This window comes from Furipterus horrens, unplaced genomic scaffold (genome assembly GCF_987537825.1).
Source record: "Furipterus horrens unplaced genomic scaffold, mFurHor1.1.pri manual_scaffold_5, whole genome shotgun sequence".
In the NCBI taxonomy this organism is placed as follows: domain Eukaryota; kingdom Metazoa; phylum Chordata; class Mammalia; order Chiroptera; family Furipteridae; genus Furipterus; species Furipterus horrens.
In genome coordinates this window covers 6,143,461-6,157,091 of record NW_028327175.1, presented here as the reverse complement: position 1 = coordinate 6,157,091, position 13,631 = coordinate 6,143,461, and the positions used below count along the sequence as shown (strand labels likewise).

General features: G+C 42.2%; 1 protein-coding gene across 1 annotated transcript in view; it reads left to right on the top strand.

The window, feature by feature from the left end:
* NNT (nicotinamide nucleotide transhydrogenase) overlaps window positions 1-13,631 on the top strand; it is a 70,935-nt gene that overhangs the window by 33,131 nt on the left and 24,173 nt on the right. Inside the window, exons 12-16 of the mRNA XM_090276132.1 lie at window positions 135-280; window positions 1,495-1,690; window positions 3,544-3,777; window positions 4,843-5,003; window positions 7,307-7,486. Of these exons, the coding sequence (XP_090132258.1) occupies window positions 135-280; window positions 1,495-1,690; window positions 3,544-3,777; window positions 4,843-5,003; window positions 7,307-7,486 (917 nt within the window). The remainder of the gene's footprint in view (window positions 1-134; window positions 281-1,494; window positions 1,691-3,543; window positions 3,778-4,842; window positions 5,004-7,306; window positions 7,487-13,631) is intronic.

Sequence of the window (13,631 nt, the reverse complement as noted above, 5' to 3'; positions counted from 1 at the left end):
TAATAAAATAACTTCTAATTTTGATACCTCTCTATAGATAATAAAGGTGTGCTTGAAATAGAAAAATTGTAGCACTTTCAGAAATCATGTTGCTCAATGCGATAACCTTTCTGTTCTATATTTACTTTGATAAGGTGGCTTTCTGGTGACGCAGAGAATGCTGGACATGTTTAAACGTCCCACTGATCCCCCAGAATACAATTATCTGTATCTGCTCCCTGCTGGTACCTTTGTTGGAGGATATTTAGCTGCCCTCTCCAGTGGTTATAACATTGAACAAGTAAGAGGCTCTTTGGAAAGTTTTTATCTTTGCCACTGTTTTTTTCCCCTAATTATTGATTTAACAGTATCATTACTAATGTTCAAAATCTACCAAGCAGATACAACAATAACTGTAGAAAACATCTTGGTCAAATAAAACATTCCCCTCCCCTAAAAGTCAGGACCCTGGATTCTAGAGACAGGTTTACCTGCCGATTGAATGTACAGACGTGGTGCACCTGTTTGTCCCGTGTTTTTCCAGGGGCAGGAAGAGTCAAGGAGGCTGTTCACATCCTCTGTGCGTACCTGACTGGATTGTTGTAGGGATGCAAAGAGATGTTCAGTAATAAATTTGAAAAATGTCTGTTATTAAATACTAGTTGTCTTTTTCTTACTTTTCCCCCCTATAATTTCAGTACATCATCACTTGTTATCAGGAGATGTTATGCCAATTAACTTAAAAGAGGGAGCTTAAAATTGAATGCTTTATAGAAAAACAAATAATCAGGTTGAACTTTGAAAGGTCTAAATATGATCATAATACTCTACTTTGGTAACTTAGTATTTTGCATTTCTTCGCAATGACTACCACTGGATCACAGCCTCCCTGACAGCAGAAAAATCATGTCTCTCTGGATTTCTCCTGTCCCCAACACGCGGCATTTGTTGAATGAACAAAATCTCTCTGAGGAGAGTTGGAGCCGTGAGACAGAGAGAGCCATGTCTGACCCAGATTTGCTACTGACTGATCACCTGACCTTGGGGAAATTCTGTAACCTCGTTAAGCCTTGGTTTTCTGTTTTGTGGCGTGAGGCTGACAATTCTCTCCTCCTCTGGATCTTAACAGACTGAGTCACAGCATTCGTGACGCATGTGGCGTGTCCCTGGCACTTGCAGCATAAGCCGAGCCTCCTCTGTAGCATTCGGCTAGATCCCCTAAGGACGAAGTTTACATTTAGGCACTTTTAGACGCATTGTGCGTGCGATCAGATCCCAAAGAAACCAATGTACTTAAACAGTATAATTGCAAGGACAACGGAAAGTATTTAGGATCCCTAATGGATAGGAACATGTGTTGAAATATTAAAAGAAGAGCTCATATTGGTCTATCATGTGAATTTAAAATTGTCTTGAGAGAACCATGTTTCCTCAAGACAGGTCCTCCCTCTGTTAATAGACTGAAAGTTTTGACAGCCTCTCTCTCTCTCTCTCTCTCACTTTTTCTTTGGAAAGATCATGTACCTGGGCTCAGGTCTGTGCTGCGTCGGTGCCCTGGCTGGCCTTTCCACCCAGGGAACAGCTCGTCTTGGCAACGCACTGGGCATGATTGGTGTGTCTGGAGGCCTGGCAGCCACCCTGGGAGTCCTGAACCCGACCCCGGAACTGCTGGCTCAGATGTCGGGAGCAATGGCTTTGGGAGGCACCATGGGTAAGCGCTTGCGGGTTTCTGCCTCTGCGTGAGCCTGGGCCCATTTCTCAGCCCGCTTTTGACTCCGCCGATGTACTTACTCGATTAAATGTTTTATAGTGTGTGTGTTATATGCGGATTATAGCAATTGTGAGGACTTGTCACCAAAATAAATTATATTAGAAACAAAGGTAATAATGCTATAATAATTTTCTAACTAATTTGTTGGATTTTGTTATGTTGGCTCTCAAGGTTATCCCTGTTTATTGTGTCCGTGTGATAGAAATACTGGGTAATGATGAGCTACTTTTCATCTCTTCCCAACTCCAGATTTAATGACCATGTTGGTGGCTTACATTCGGCCATGGTCGTTGTATTTACCCCACGGAAATCAGCAAATGCTGCCTATCTGAGTTTCTTTTATTGTTTTGTTGATTGTCCAGACCTAAGAAGGTGAGGGAGAAAATGTTAATAGTGCAGCTTAAACCAAGAACTGTGTTGTGTCTGTAGCCGTGACCTCGTGAATAGCACAAGAAATTGAGCCAGTGTCCTTTGGGTGTTTGATGACTATTACCAGGTTCAGTGAAGTTGTCCCTCACGGGGAAGTTCCCACATCCATCTGTGTCACTTTTGTTTTACTTGTTCCTGCTAATAAAACTGTTAACCAGCTAACAAAACTGTTAACCAGAATTCACGTGGGCACTCCACTCCTTCATCAGCGACCACTAGGTTGGCTGTGACACCAGAGTTCGGGAAACCTCAGCAAAAGCATCCTGTGGAAATCAATGAGCCAGATGGAATTTTCCGTAAAAAGTATAGTATGTTCCACTATCATCTGAACACTGTGTGCTACGTACCCTTTTATCAGTGAAAAGTTGTACATGTATTTATTTATACATGCCCGTGCTTTTTCCCCGAGGAGCTGCTGGTTAAGTATTTATCAGCACACTAGTTTTCGGCTCCCCTTTATCCTGACTGTCCCTAAAAGACACTCGCAGGAAGCTGTCTGTGCTGTGGGTTCAGGCAGGAAAACCTTTAGACATGAACTTCCCACTTTTATGTGACCTAGCTAGAAACTCCTTCAGCATCGGCTGATTTGGACACTTACTACCCAGATATGTGCATTTCGTTACCTTTGGACGTGGCTCCTGTCTACCCACCTGAAAACCTAGGCCTTCTTCATATCCAGCTGTTTCTTGTGTACAGGGCCTCCGTCATTCATGCTGTGGGGAGAATTTGAGGGGGTTTAATTGGAGCTTTAAGGACTGTGAGGTTGTGCTAGGCCAGGGGCGCCTTCGAAGGTTGGGAAGGGAAGAGGCTCTTTGGAGTTGGGCCTTGCCTAGGAGTGCTGAGGAAGCCTGCTCTTCGAAGGGTATGTGTTGCCAGGGTCCGCAGCCCCTGTATAGTCCCGCTAGAGCAGGGGTTCTCAACCTGTGGGTCGCGACCCCTCTGGGGGTCAAACGACCCTTTCACAGGGGTCGCCTAAGACCATCGGAAAACACATATATAATTACATATTGTTTTTGTGATTCATCACTCTGCTTTAATTATGTTCAATGTGTAACCATGAAAATACATCCTGCATATCAGATATTTACATGACGATTCATAACAGTAGCAAAATTACAGTTATGAAGTAGCCACGGAAATAACTTTATGGTTGGGGGTCACCACAACAGGAGGAACTGTATTAAAGGGTCGCGGTGTTAGGAGGGTTGAGAACCACCACTCTAGAGTATCTCTAGCCCACGCTAGGAAGCTGCTAATTACCGAGTCATGACAGGGATGGAAACCCTTAAGTGTGGTCTTTATTGCGGTGATCTCTCAAGGGTCTGTCCGCTCCTAACTTCTCTTTGGCCTGCATTTCCCGACAGGATTGACCATCGCCAAGCGCATCCAGATTACGGACTTACCTCAGTTAGTTGCTGCTTTCCACAGTTTGGTGGGCTTGGCGGCTGTGCTCACGTGCATAGCCGAGTACATTGTGGAGTACCCCCACTTTGCCACGGATGCGGCAGCCAATCTCACCAAGATCGTGGCCTACCTCGGGACCTACATCGGGGGGGTCACATTCAGCGGGTCTCTTGTTGCCTACGGAAAATTGCAGGGTAAGTGAGCCAGCGCAACATGGGGATGAGTATCTCTTGGTTGGGGGAGTCGAGGTCCATTTCAGTTTCAGAAAAGAGCTTAACAGTAGAGCCTGTTAGGTGAGGAGTTTGTGTAGCACGCAGAATAAACACGTTTTTTCTCTCCATTAAAGGTGGCCCTTTATCAAACCTTTCCAATCTCACAGCTCTCGGAGGCTCGCTCTTCTGTGCACAGCTAGAGGGGGCAGAGAAACTGAGCGACGTTTGATAATATTGATATATGTGAACAGAAAATGACCCCGATCTTTATGTCATCTTAAGATAATCCCTTCACCATCCTGGTTTCCATCATAGAGGGAGGCTTATGGAGTAAGTTGGGTGATGAGTATACAGGACTTATCTTAAAAACAAACACACGTTTTAGGGCCCCAGTTTGCCAAGTTCTGCGACTGCCAAAGGCAAGCAGGAACATAGAGGTAAAGAAAAAACAACAGCAACCCCACACAGGCTGCTTTCAGGGTTTTCATGAAGAAGTAAGTCTCTAGAGAAACTAGTTTGTTATTTAAAAATCTCGTCTTGCCTCTCAGTCATCACGTTGTTAAACTTAAATGGGGAACTTCCATGAAACTTAAAAATTACAAAAAGCACTTCAGGCCTTCACCATTATATCGTGTGCTTTGTCTTGGAAACAGCTAGCAAACCAGCATCTTCTCACCTAGGCTCCGTGGTCGGACTCAGAAATGCTTACGTGCTAGGACTTCGTTTGGAAGCTTTAAATAAAGAAAAAGTTGACCTTCCATGCTGGTCCCACGGGAATTTTCCAAGTTCCATGACCAGAGTAAAGAGGCGGTTGGGTGGGCAAGTAGAGAACACTGGGCGGGGGCATTCCTCATCCTGTTTCCTTAGTTGCTGGTTACAGGTCACGCCTCTCACTGGCTCTTATATTTCAGCACCCGGTGATGTGGAGCAAGATTTTGAGTACCATGTTTTAACTCGAACATTACGTTTCGGTCGTTTAGGGTTAAGTGACATACGCCTGTGTGGGAGGGGTTTCCTAGGTTCTGACAGCCACGTGCTTGGTTCTAGGTCTCCTGAACTCCGCCCCCCTCCTGCTGCCCGGGAGGCACATGCTCAACGCCGGCCTGCTGGCTGCCAGTGGGGGCGGAATCATCCCGTTCATGTTGGACCCCAGCTTCGCCACCGGCATCCTCTGTCTGGGCTCCGTGTCAGCTCTCTCCGCTGTCATGGTAAGAGGCAGGGGTGGGAAGTGCACACTTAGCCGGGGACCGGCAGTATTTTAGCAGATTATGGTCTAGTCATATTTCTGTCACGTCAAAGCCCTTGGTGGAATAAGTATGTTTTAAAATGACGTCACGTGTTTATCTTTTTAGAATCTGGAAAACATAGAAAAGTGTAAGAAGAAAACCACTCTTTCTACTTAATGGCTCCTTTTAAAGTCGTCACATGTGACATCTTTATAGCTCTGGGGTCTTTTCACTGGATCAGTGTGCTGGTGAATAGAAGTTTTAAAAAGCCAAGCATTCATTCATTCATTCTTTTATTTATATTTATTGATCTGCTATTCCACGTATTCAGGCATTCATTGGCTTACCCTTGTCTGTGTCCTGTCTGGGGATTGAACCTGCAACCTTGGTGTATGGGGATGACACTCTAACCAACTGAGCTACCTAGACAGGGCAAAAAGCGAAGCATTTAAATTCCATTCATTACATTCCTGCTGCGCCTCTGGGTTTATGTAAAGTTTATGTAATAAGTGTAGGACAGTCCCTGCCCATGAGCTGCTCCCACATTCATTGGCATCTGTGACACCAAGTCAAATAATTGCATGAAATGAAATGCAGTTAGGAAACTGTGTTCAGTGAGGGAGTTCAGTGACGCCTCTTCCTTTCTCACTTTCCCACTCAGGATATCGATACATACAGTATTCTTTAGTCATCTGTATATTCCAGTTTAGCATTTTATTTTATCAGCGTGTGATGCTGGAGCGTGCAGCTCTGTGCTTCATGTTTATCCACGCTAGTGCATACTTCGTAGACAAGATGTGTGCTTTAAGTTTTTAAAATAATTTAGTATCGTAGACATATAATAATTGCATATCAAACACTGGCTGCTTGATTCAGAAACGCAAGATTTAGTGTTAAAATGATACTGATTTTTATGTAATCCTAAGAGTTTGGCCATGATTTCAACATAGAACCTTTAGCACACTGAAAGTAACTTAAAATTCTCTCTCTCTAAGACTCCTGATGACCTCATTTTATTCTGACTGACATAGTACTGATTTTTGTCTTATTTTAAACAAAAGAAAAATAGTTTAGATCTTTTTTATCTAATAGGGCAGAAGAAGTAAAAAATTTCTCAAAATCAAACCTGCAGCATTGAAACATAAAATTCCAAGAACTGTTACTTTTGAGAGAAGGTGAATTTGATATTTAAAAGATGCTCAATGACTAGGAGACCGAGTAAGATAAACTACTTTGTGGACAAATATAATTGGCCTTGACTTAAGTTATACAAGAATACGTTCATCTTGTAAGAAACTCAGAATATGTAGTTGTGTGTGGAATCAAAAGCAAAAATCTTTCTCTGCCATTCCTTTTCCTTTCTGGCTTAGTGATCACGGGCATCGTGAATGACCGAAACTTTGGATTCTACCGTATTCCTCCAGAGAGTATGGGTTATTGCTATTTTTAATTTGTTTCTGTAGGCAGCTCTTCCAGGCTGGGTCCAGATTTCAAAATGTGGCCCCCCTATGATAGGGGGCAACTGCAATCTTTTCAAAAAGTTTTCAATCACAGTTTACACTCAGGAGTATTTTGTATTAGTTTCAGGGGTATAGACAACATAGTGGTTACACAGTCACGTACTTTACAAAGTGTTCCCCACTGTAGTTCAAGTGCCCCCCGGCAGCACGCGCTGTTATTCCAGTGTTATTGGCTGTGTTCGCTGTGCGTTAGCGCACATCCGCTGTTATGTTATCCTTCCCAGGATTGCGCGCAGCCTGCCACGTGTGCCTAGCTTAGGTGTCAGCTCCAGAGCGGGGCAGTTTCTACACAGAGTTTCGGGCTTTCTGTTGATAGTCTCCTCCTTTGCAGAATTTACTTTCTCATTTTCCGGCTGCCTTCCTCTGCCTACACCCTGTCCTTGGAGCTTCAGGCTCGTAAGCCTGTGGGCTTCTCTTTTGTTTGAGCTTTTTGTCTTGGTGCCCACAAGGGCCTGCCCCGAGGCGAATGCCGTAAAAGCTGGGCAGTTCCCTCCGTGTATTCACTGGTTTCCAGACCCCTCTCCCGTGGGCCTGCGCTCCATCAGGGACTCGGGGATCTGTTTGCTGGGGGAGGTGGTTCGGTGTGTGCATTTGTGGCATCTGTGACAGAGCCGATCAGAAAGGAGGCACCAGGCCCTGCCCAGCCGTGAAACTTCCATGCAAATGTAGTCACTGGGAGACCAGAACGGTTCCGAACCAAGATGCTCCCGGTCAGGCTCTATTTTTATTTTCTGACCTTTGGGTTGCGCTTGCTGTGCCTCCCAGGGCGTGACGCTGACGGCTGCCATCGGGGGCGCGGACATGCCGGTGGTCATCACGGTGCTGAACAGCTACTCCGGCTGGGCCCTGTGCGCCGAGGGCTTCCTGCTCAACAACAACCTGCTGACCATCGTGGGCGCGCTCATCGGCTCCTCCGGCGCCATCCTGTCCTACATCATGTGTGTGGTAAGCGGCGCGCGCGCGCGCGGGCCCGGGGCGGGGCTCTGCCTGCACGGACGCGCCCGGCCTGCCCTGTCCTGGCCGTGACGGTGGCTCTCTCGAGAAGTTTCTGTTCCCTTCAGCAGAAAGACCAGAGTGTTGCACGTGAATAAATGTGCAGGGCGGCCTTTAAAGTACGCAAGTGTGGGTAATCAGGCAAATTAAATACAAACACAGATCTTCTGACTCTCTCCACCTGAGATAATCACTTCAGGTTTTGGTTGATTTCCTTCTATTCTCTGTGTATCACATATCTGTGTATTTACTTGTCTGATCATAAGGTACACTTTCACATTTATTTTTACTCTTACGAACTCAATTCTTGCCATCTTATTATTTAAAATGCTTTAAAAGTGTTATTTTGAGGGACTTTATACTAATCCATCATATGGATTTACAAAATATATTTAATTTTTCCCTAATGCTGTACCTGTTAGGTTGTTTGATTTTTATTTCTCTTTATGTAAAAATACATCTCTGGCACTTTGGATTTTTGTCTTATGATCACTTCGTAGAATGGGGAGGGTGTGCTCATTTTTTTAGGGCTCTTTCTGCTTAGTTTTGAGTGGTTCTTGGAAAGCTTGCTGCAATTTACACTCCCACCGGTCATCCGTGGGAGTACCTGTCCTGAAGTTTGGTGGTCAGCATGATTTTTCTTAAAAAGAAAAGAAAAAATGAACAAGATCAATACTTTCTAGCTTCCTTTTCAGAAATTCTCTTTTTGATGGCAAGAAGAGATCCTGGAAATAAGTAAAGGTTTGACTAGAAACCTTTTTCTAATGATAGATATTATCTAAATAATAGTTTTGGATGACTGTGAAAGTACAAGCATTAAGCTCAGTGAAATCACAATGTGAACTTGAACTTATTAATGATTCAGAAAAAGAATACTTACCCCACCTTCATCCTTTTATTACATTATTTAAACATCCCTGGTTTTACAACTGAGAATTTTTATTATTTTAATTGAAAAACTCATTGTAAATTGAATGCTGGATTGATATTTTTATAATAAAAAATTAGTTTTCTTTGGTCATATTATTAAACAAAGGACTTGATAGCTCAAGTTCAAAACAACTTAAGAGGTTTTAAAAATTAAATCCCTCAAGTTGTTCAGGGAATTTTGGAAAGGTGGAGGTTGTGTGTCTCCTAACTGAAAAGTGTCAAGCTTTACATTTTTGTTTTTTTGAACGACTGTTTATGACAAAGAACAAATTCATTCCGTTGTTTTAGAGAGTTTTCTCTAAAAATGAACCTTTAACCCTTCCTTAGTTTGACTTTGCTTCATTTGGTGAATTCGAACGACCAGCAGGGGGCAGCAGATTTTCATTAATACTTAACGTCGGGCAAAAGACCGATTTTAAGATTGCGTGAGAGGGTTTGAGTTTTAAGAAAGCTAGTGGCGTTCTGCTATGCGGAGCGAAGGGGAGGGCTTGGACCTAGGTCTTGGAGTGGCGTCACGGGTGCCTTTTTGCCTTTTTTCTTAAATGGTTTTCTTTCGGTCCTTCAGTGTATCAATACGATTTCCCAAATTTCCGTCTGTGCCTCTTTTATTTCTTCTCCATTGTCTTTCCCTCCTTCATTTAATTCCTTATTTTTGGTTATAATAACTATAGTAATTTTGACAGTAGCAGTTCTATAATAGAAACTAGAAAAAAGTAGGAAGAGGCACAAGTTGAAAATACTCTTTTCTATGTGACTTATGCATTATATCATCTTTCTCTTAAGTTTTTCTATTTCCTACTTCACGATCTGTTTTCTCTACTTACTCTGCTTTTTTCTATTTCTTTCTGCCTCAGGCATGCCTTTTGTTGTCAGCATACCACAGATATATTTTTTAATTCCTATACTGTGTATAAGGCTAACAAGCTCTTCTTATAGCTGTCTGTGGCTGTATCACACCGGTCACACTGATACTCTGTAATAGCAAATTGCATTAATGTGGGTTCAAGGACAGGTAAAGCGTTAATTTTTAAAAAATATTCAGTTATAAAAATAAAATACAGTTAATGTGAGAAATTTGGAATAAGATAGAAAAGGATGAATAAGAAAATAAAATCAGTTCTAATTCTGTTGCCATTTACCTGTTAACATTTAATATTCTGATTATAGTTTTTTCACATGAATATGTTTAAATACATTCTGTGTTGTTTAATTTTCTGACTAACAGTTCTCTAACCATTTTTAGTGTCTGCTATGATGGCATTATATCATATACCTACACTATAATTTAATAATTTATTTACCCAAGTCCATTTTTTTTAGTTGTTTTACCTTTTTTTTCTTTCTTTCTTGCAGTACATTCGCCTTGCGCATTTTTGATTATTTCCTTAGGCTAATTTTTTTTTTTCATTCACTTGGTGAAAAGGATCTTTTTGTTGGCTGTTGAGATTGATAAATCAATCTCTTCAAGCAATTCACTGGAGAAAGTTCTCCCCAGTGGGTGATGTGTGGAGTGGTCGTTTTATTTTTTATTTTTTCTTTAAGTATATTTTATTGATTATGCTGTTATAGTTGTCCCAGTTCTTTTCCCCTTTGCCCTCCTCTGCCTGGTACCTCCCTTCCCTCCATCAATCCCCCCCTTCCTTAGTTCATGTTCATGGGTCATGCATGTAAGTTCTTTGGCTTCTCCATTTACTTCACTATTCTTAATGTCCCCTGTCTAGTTTGTACCTACCAGTTATGCTTCTTGATCCCTGTACCATTTCCCCATTTCTTGCCCGCCCCACTGATAACCCTCCATATGATCTCCATATCTATGGTTCTGTTCCTGTTCTAGAGTTTGCTTAGTTTGTTTTTATTTTTTTATTCATTTGTTGATAGTTGTGAGTTTGTAGTCATTTTACTGTTCATAGTTTTCATCTTCTTCTTTTTCTTAAATGCATCCCTTTAACATTTCATATAATAAGGGCTTGGTGATGATGAACTAGTTTAATTTTACCTTGTCTGGGAAGCACTTTATCTGCTTTTCCATTCTAAATGATAGTTTTGCTGGATAGAGTAATGTTGGTTGTAGGTCCTTGCTTTTCATCACTTTGAATACTTCTTGCCAGCCCCTCTTGCCTGCAAAGTTTCTTTTGAGAAATCAGCTGACAGTCTTATGGGAACGCCTTTGTAGGTAACTATCTGCTTTTCAGTTGTTGCTTTTAAGATTCTCTCTTTATCTTGAACCTTTGACATTTTAATTATGATGTGTCTTGATGTGATCCTCTTTGGGTCTAGCTTGTTTGGGACTCTCTGTGCTTCCTGGACTTGTATGTCTATTTCCTTCACCAAATTAGGGAAGTTTTCCTTCATTATTTTTTCAAATAAGTTTCCAATATCTTGCACTTCCTTTTCTCCTCTGGCACCCCTATGATTCAAATATTGGTATGTTTAGTTGTCCCAGAGATTTCTAAGCCTCTCCTCATTTTTTTCAATTCTTTCTTCATTCTCTACTGGTTAACTGTTTTTCTTCCTTATGTTCCAAATCATTGATTTGAACCCCGGCCTCCTTCCCTTCACTATTGGTTTTGTGTAGATTTTTCTTCCTTTCACTTAGTGTAACCTTCACTTCTTCCCTTATGCGTTTGCAGTACTCAATCCTTTCTGTGAGCATTGTTATCACCCATGTTTTGAACTCTGGGACTGTTAGGTTGGCTCTCTCCTTGTCTGTTAGGTTGGCTATCTCCTCGTTGCTTAGTTCTCCCACTGGAACCTTGATGTGTTCCCTCTTTTGGGCCATACTTCTCTGTCTCCTCAACTTGCCAGCCTCCTGTGTTTGTATCTGTGTCTTAGGTAGAGCTGTCGCACCTGTTATGTTGTAAGGGACAGAGCCTTAGGTATTTGTCATTACAGGGTCACCCGTTTCACCACGTTGTGGCGCTCTATGTGGGGGAGGGGTCTGAGAGGGAACAATGCCACTTGCTCAGCACTTGCCCCTTTTCCAATCACTTCACTTACTTCCCCTCTAGCTGTTGCCCTGGTGATGCTTCCCAGAGTGGCGGGTTTGGGTACATTCTAGGACTGTGGGGGCCTCTAAACAGACTCTGCTGAGAGACTGGCAGTTTCTTCTGTGCCCCAGCCTTCACTGGTTTTCACAGTCAGAAGCAATGAGGCTTTGTTTTCCCAGTGCTGGAACTGTGAGCTTTGTGGTCTGGCCTGGAACGGGCAGTGCTCCCCAGGTGTCCCTCCTGACTTTTATAGTGTGTGACTGCACTTTTTGCCAGCCGGCCAGCCACAGCCACTGCCTTGACGCCACCGCACCGTGTCCTCTCTGCCCAGGCTCCATGTCTCCGCCCCTCCTACCTGCCTGGATGGGTATTTCTTCTTTATATCTTTGTTGGACTTCCGTGCAACTTGCTTTTCTGGTAGTTCTGATTGTGGAGGAGGCAAAGCACGTCCACCTAACGCTCCGTCCTGGCCGGAAGTCCCCGGAGTGGTGGTTTTACTGAACACGCTCTGCTCCTCTGTCTCATTACAGAACAAGCAGGATGACAACAACAGAAACAAGCCTGCCATGTTTTTCAATGTTGAAGGCAGAAACTTTCTTCGCTTCTACATTTTCCCGATTTCTGACTTCTCACATTCATCTTCCTTGATTCTTAGCCTGTGCTTGTTTATGATGAGAAATTGTCCCTTCATGGCTGGTGGTTAGCAGCTCAGGGAGGCTGCTCGTAACCGGGCCTGGTACCGTTTGCTGGCATGATGCGGGGGCTTTACCGATATTAGCTCCCTTCCTCCCGTGCTAATTCTGGAGGTAGGACATACTATTCTCATTTTACGAGGAAGGTATTTTAAGATGTCATTTATTATTTGCTTTGTGTTTATGGAGCCCGACCTGGCCCATTCAAATGAATATAATAATTGTTAAGTAACTATTGGATGAATACTTTGTTAGTTCCTTGCAGAGTTTGGAATTCTCTCTGGATACGTTATGATAGCAGATACATGATCATATACCAATATCTATTATTATTATCAGTATGTTTACTTCATTATTTTATTAGTTATTGAAATGTGCAAGTCCAAACCACGACAGGGTGGTTTTGTTTTTGAGAGGAAATGGAATGCACCCGAGGTGGCTGGCTAGCAGTCCCCCACACGGAATTTTTGTTCTGACGGAGAGTTCTCCTGGGTATCCTCTGAGCCTGGTGTTGTGGTTACACAACACTCAGTATTAGAAAAACCCAAAATGTTGACAGTGTTCGAACAGCCAGCTCCAGTGAAGGATTTGCCTTATAACCAGATGTCATGAAATATTATCGTCTTTATGACTTTATAGTCCATTTACTTGGAAAATGGAACAGCATTTTAAGACCGAATTTTTTGATTTCTGCATTTGCCACTTGTTTCCAAATGAAAATAGAACAGAATGAAGTGGCTCAAAGCCAAACCAATTTTTATTTTTATTTTTTGGCCTTGTGACCAATTAATTAGCACCTACAAAGCAGTGACATGATAGATGCTAGTTAATGGTATATATATTATTATTGCTTTGGTCTCCTCTATTATATGACCTCCCCTTTGTTTTTAGATTTTTTTTTCTTAAATTTTGCTTAGAATTATGTGAATTAAGGATCTCTTTAATGTAGCATACACTTTTCATTATACGGCTTAATAACTTAAAAGGAACAGGCTTGGACAGTGTTGCAAACATTTTGTCTTGGAAGCTGGGAACTCTTCAGTCTGGGGACCAGTGGTCACAGGATTGTGTCATTAATCACTTACGCCAAAAAAAAAAAAAAAAAAAAAAAAAGGAAAAAGAAAAAAGAAAACCAAGCTCTCAACCCTAAACATTTGTTGAAAATATGATGTTGCAATGGTAAATTCAGAGATGAAAAATAATTTAGTTTTTAAGAGCCCACATGGAATTAGCATAATGGTGATATAATTGTGGCTACGTGTTTAACAAGTTGACTTTGATTGTTAAACTACTGTGTGGTTCCCTGTTCCCCTCCCTAAGATACCATCAGAAGTGGGTACACATTAATTAAATGCCCTTAGAAACTCTTTGCTTCTCCTCCATTTAGTTTTATAGGAAGTAAAGGATGGTTCCTTTTAAGTCAAGTTAGAATAAAGGGGTTATATTGTCTACATCTGTCTCTGGGTCACGTCCCTCTGTCTTCAGTCC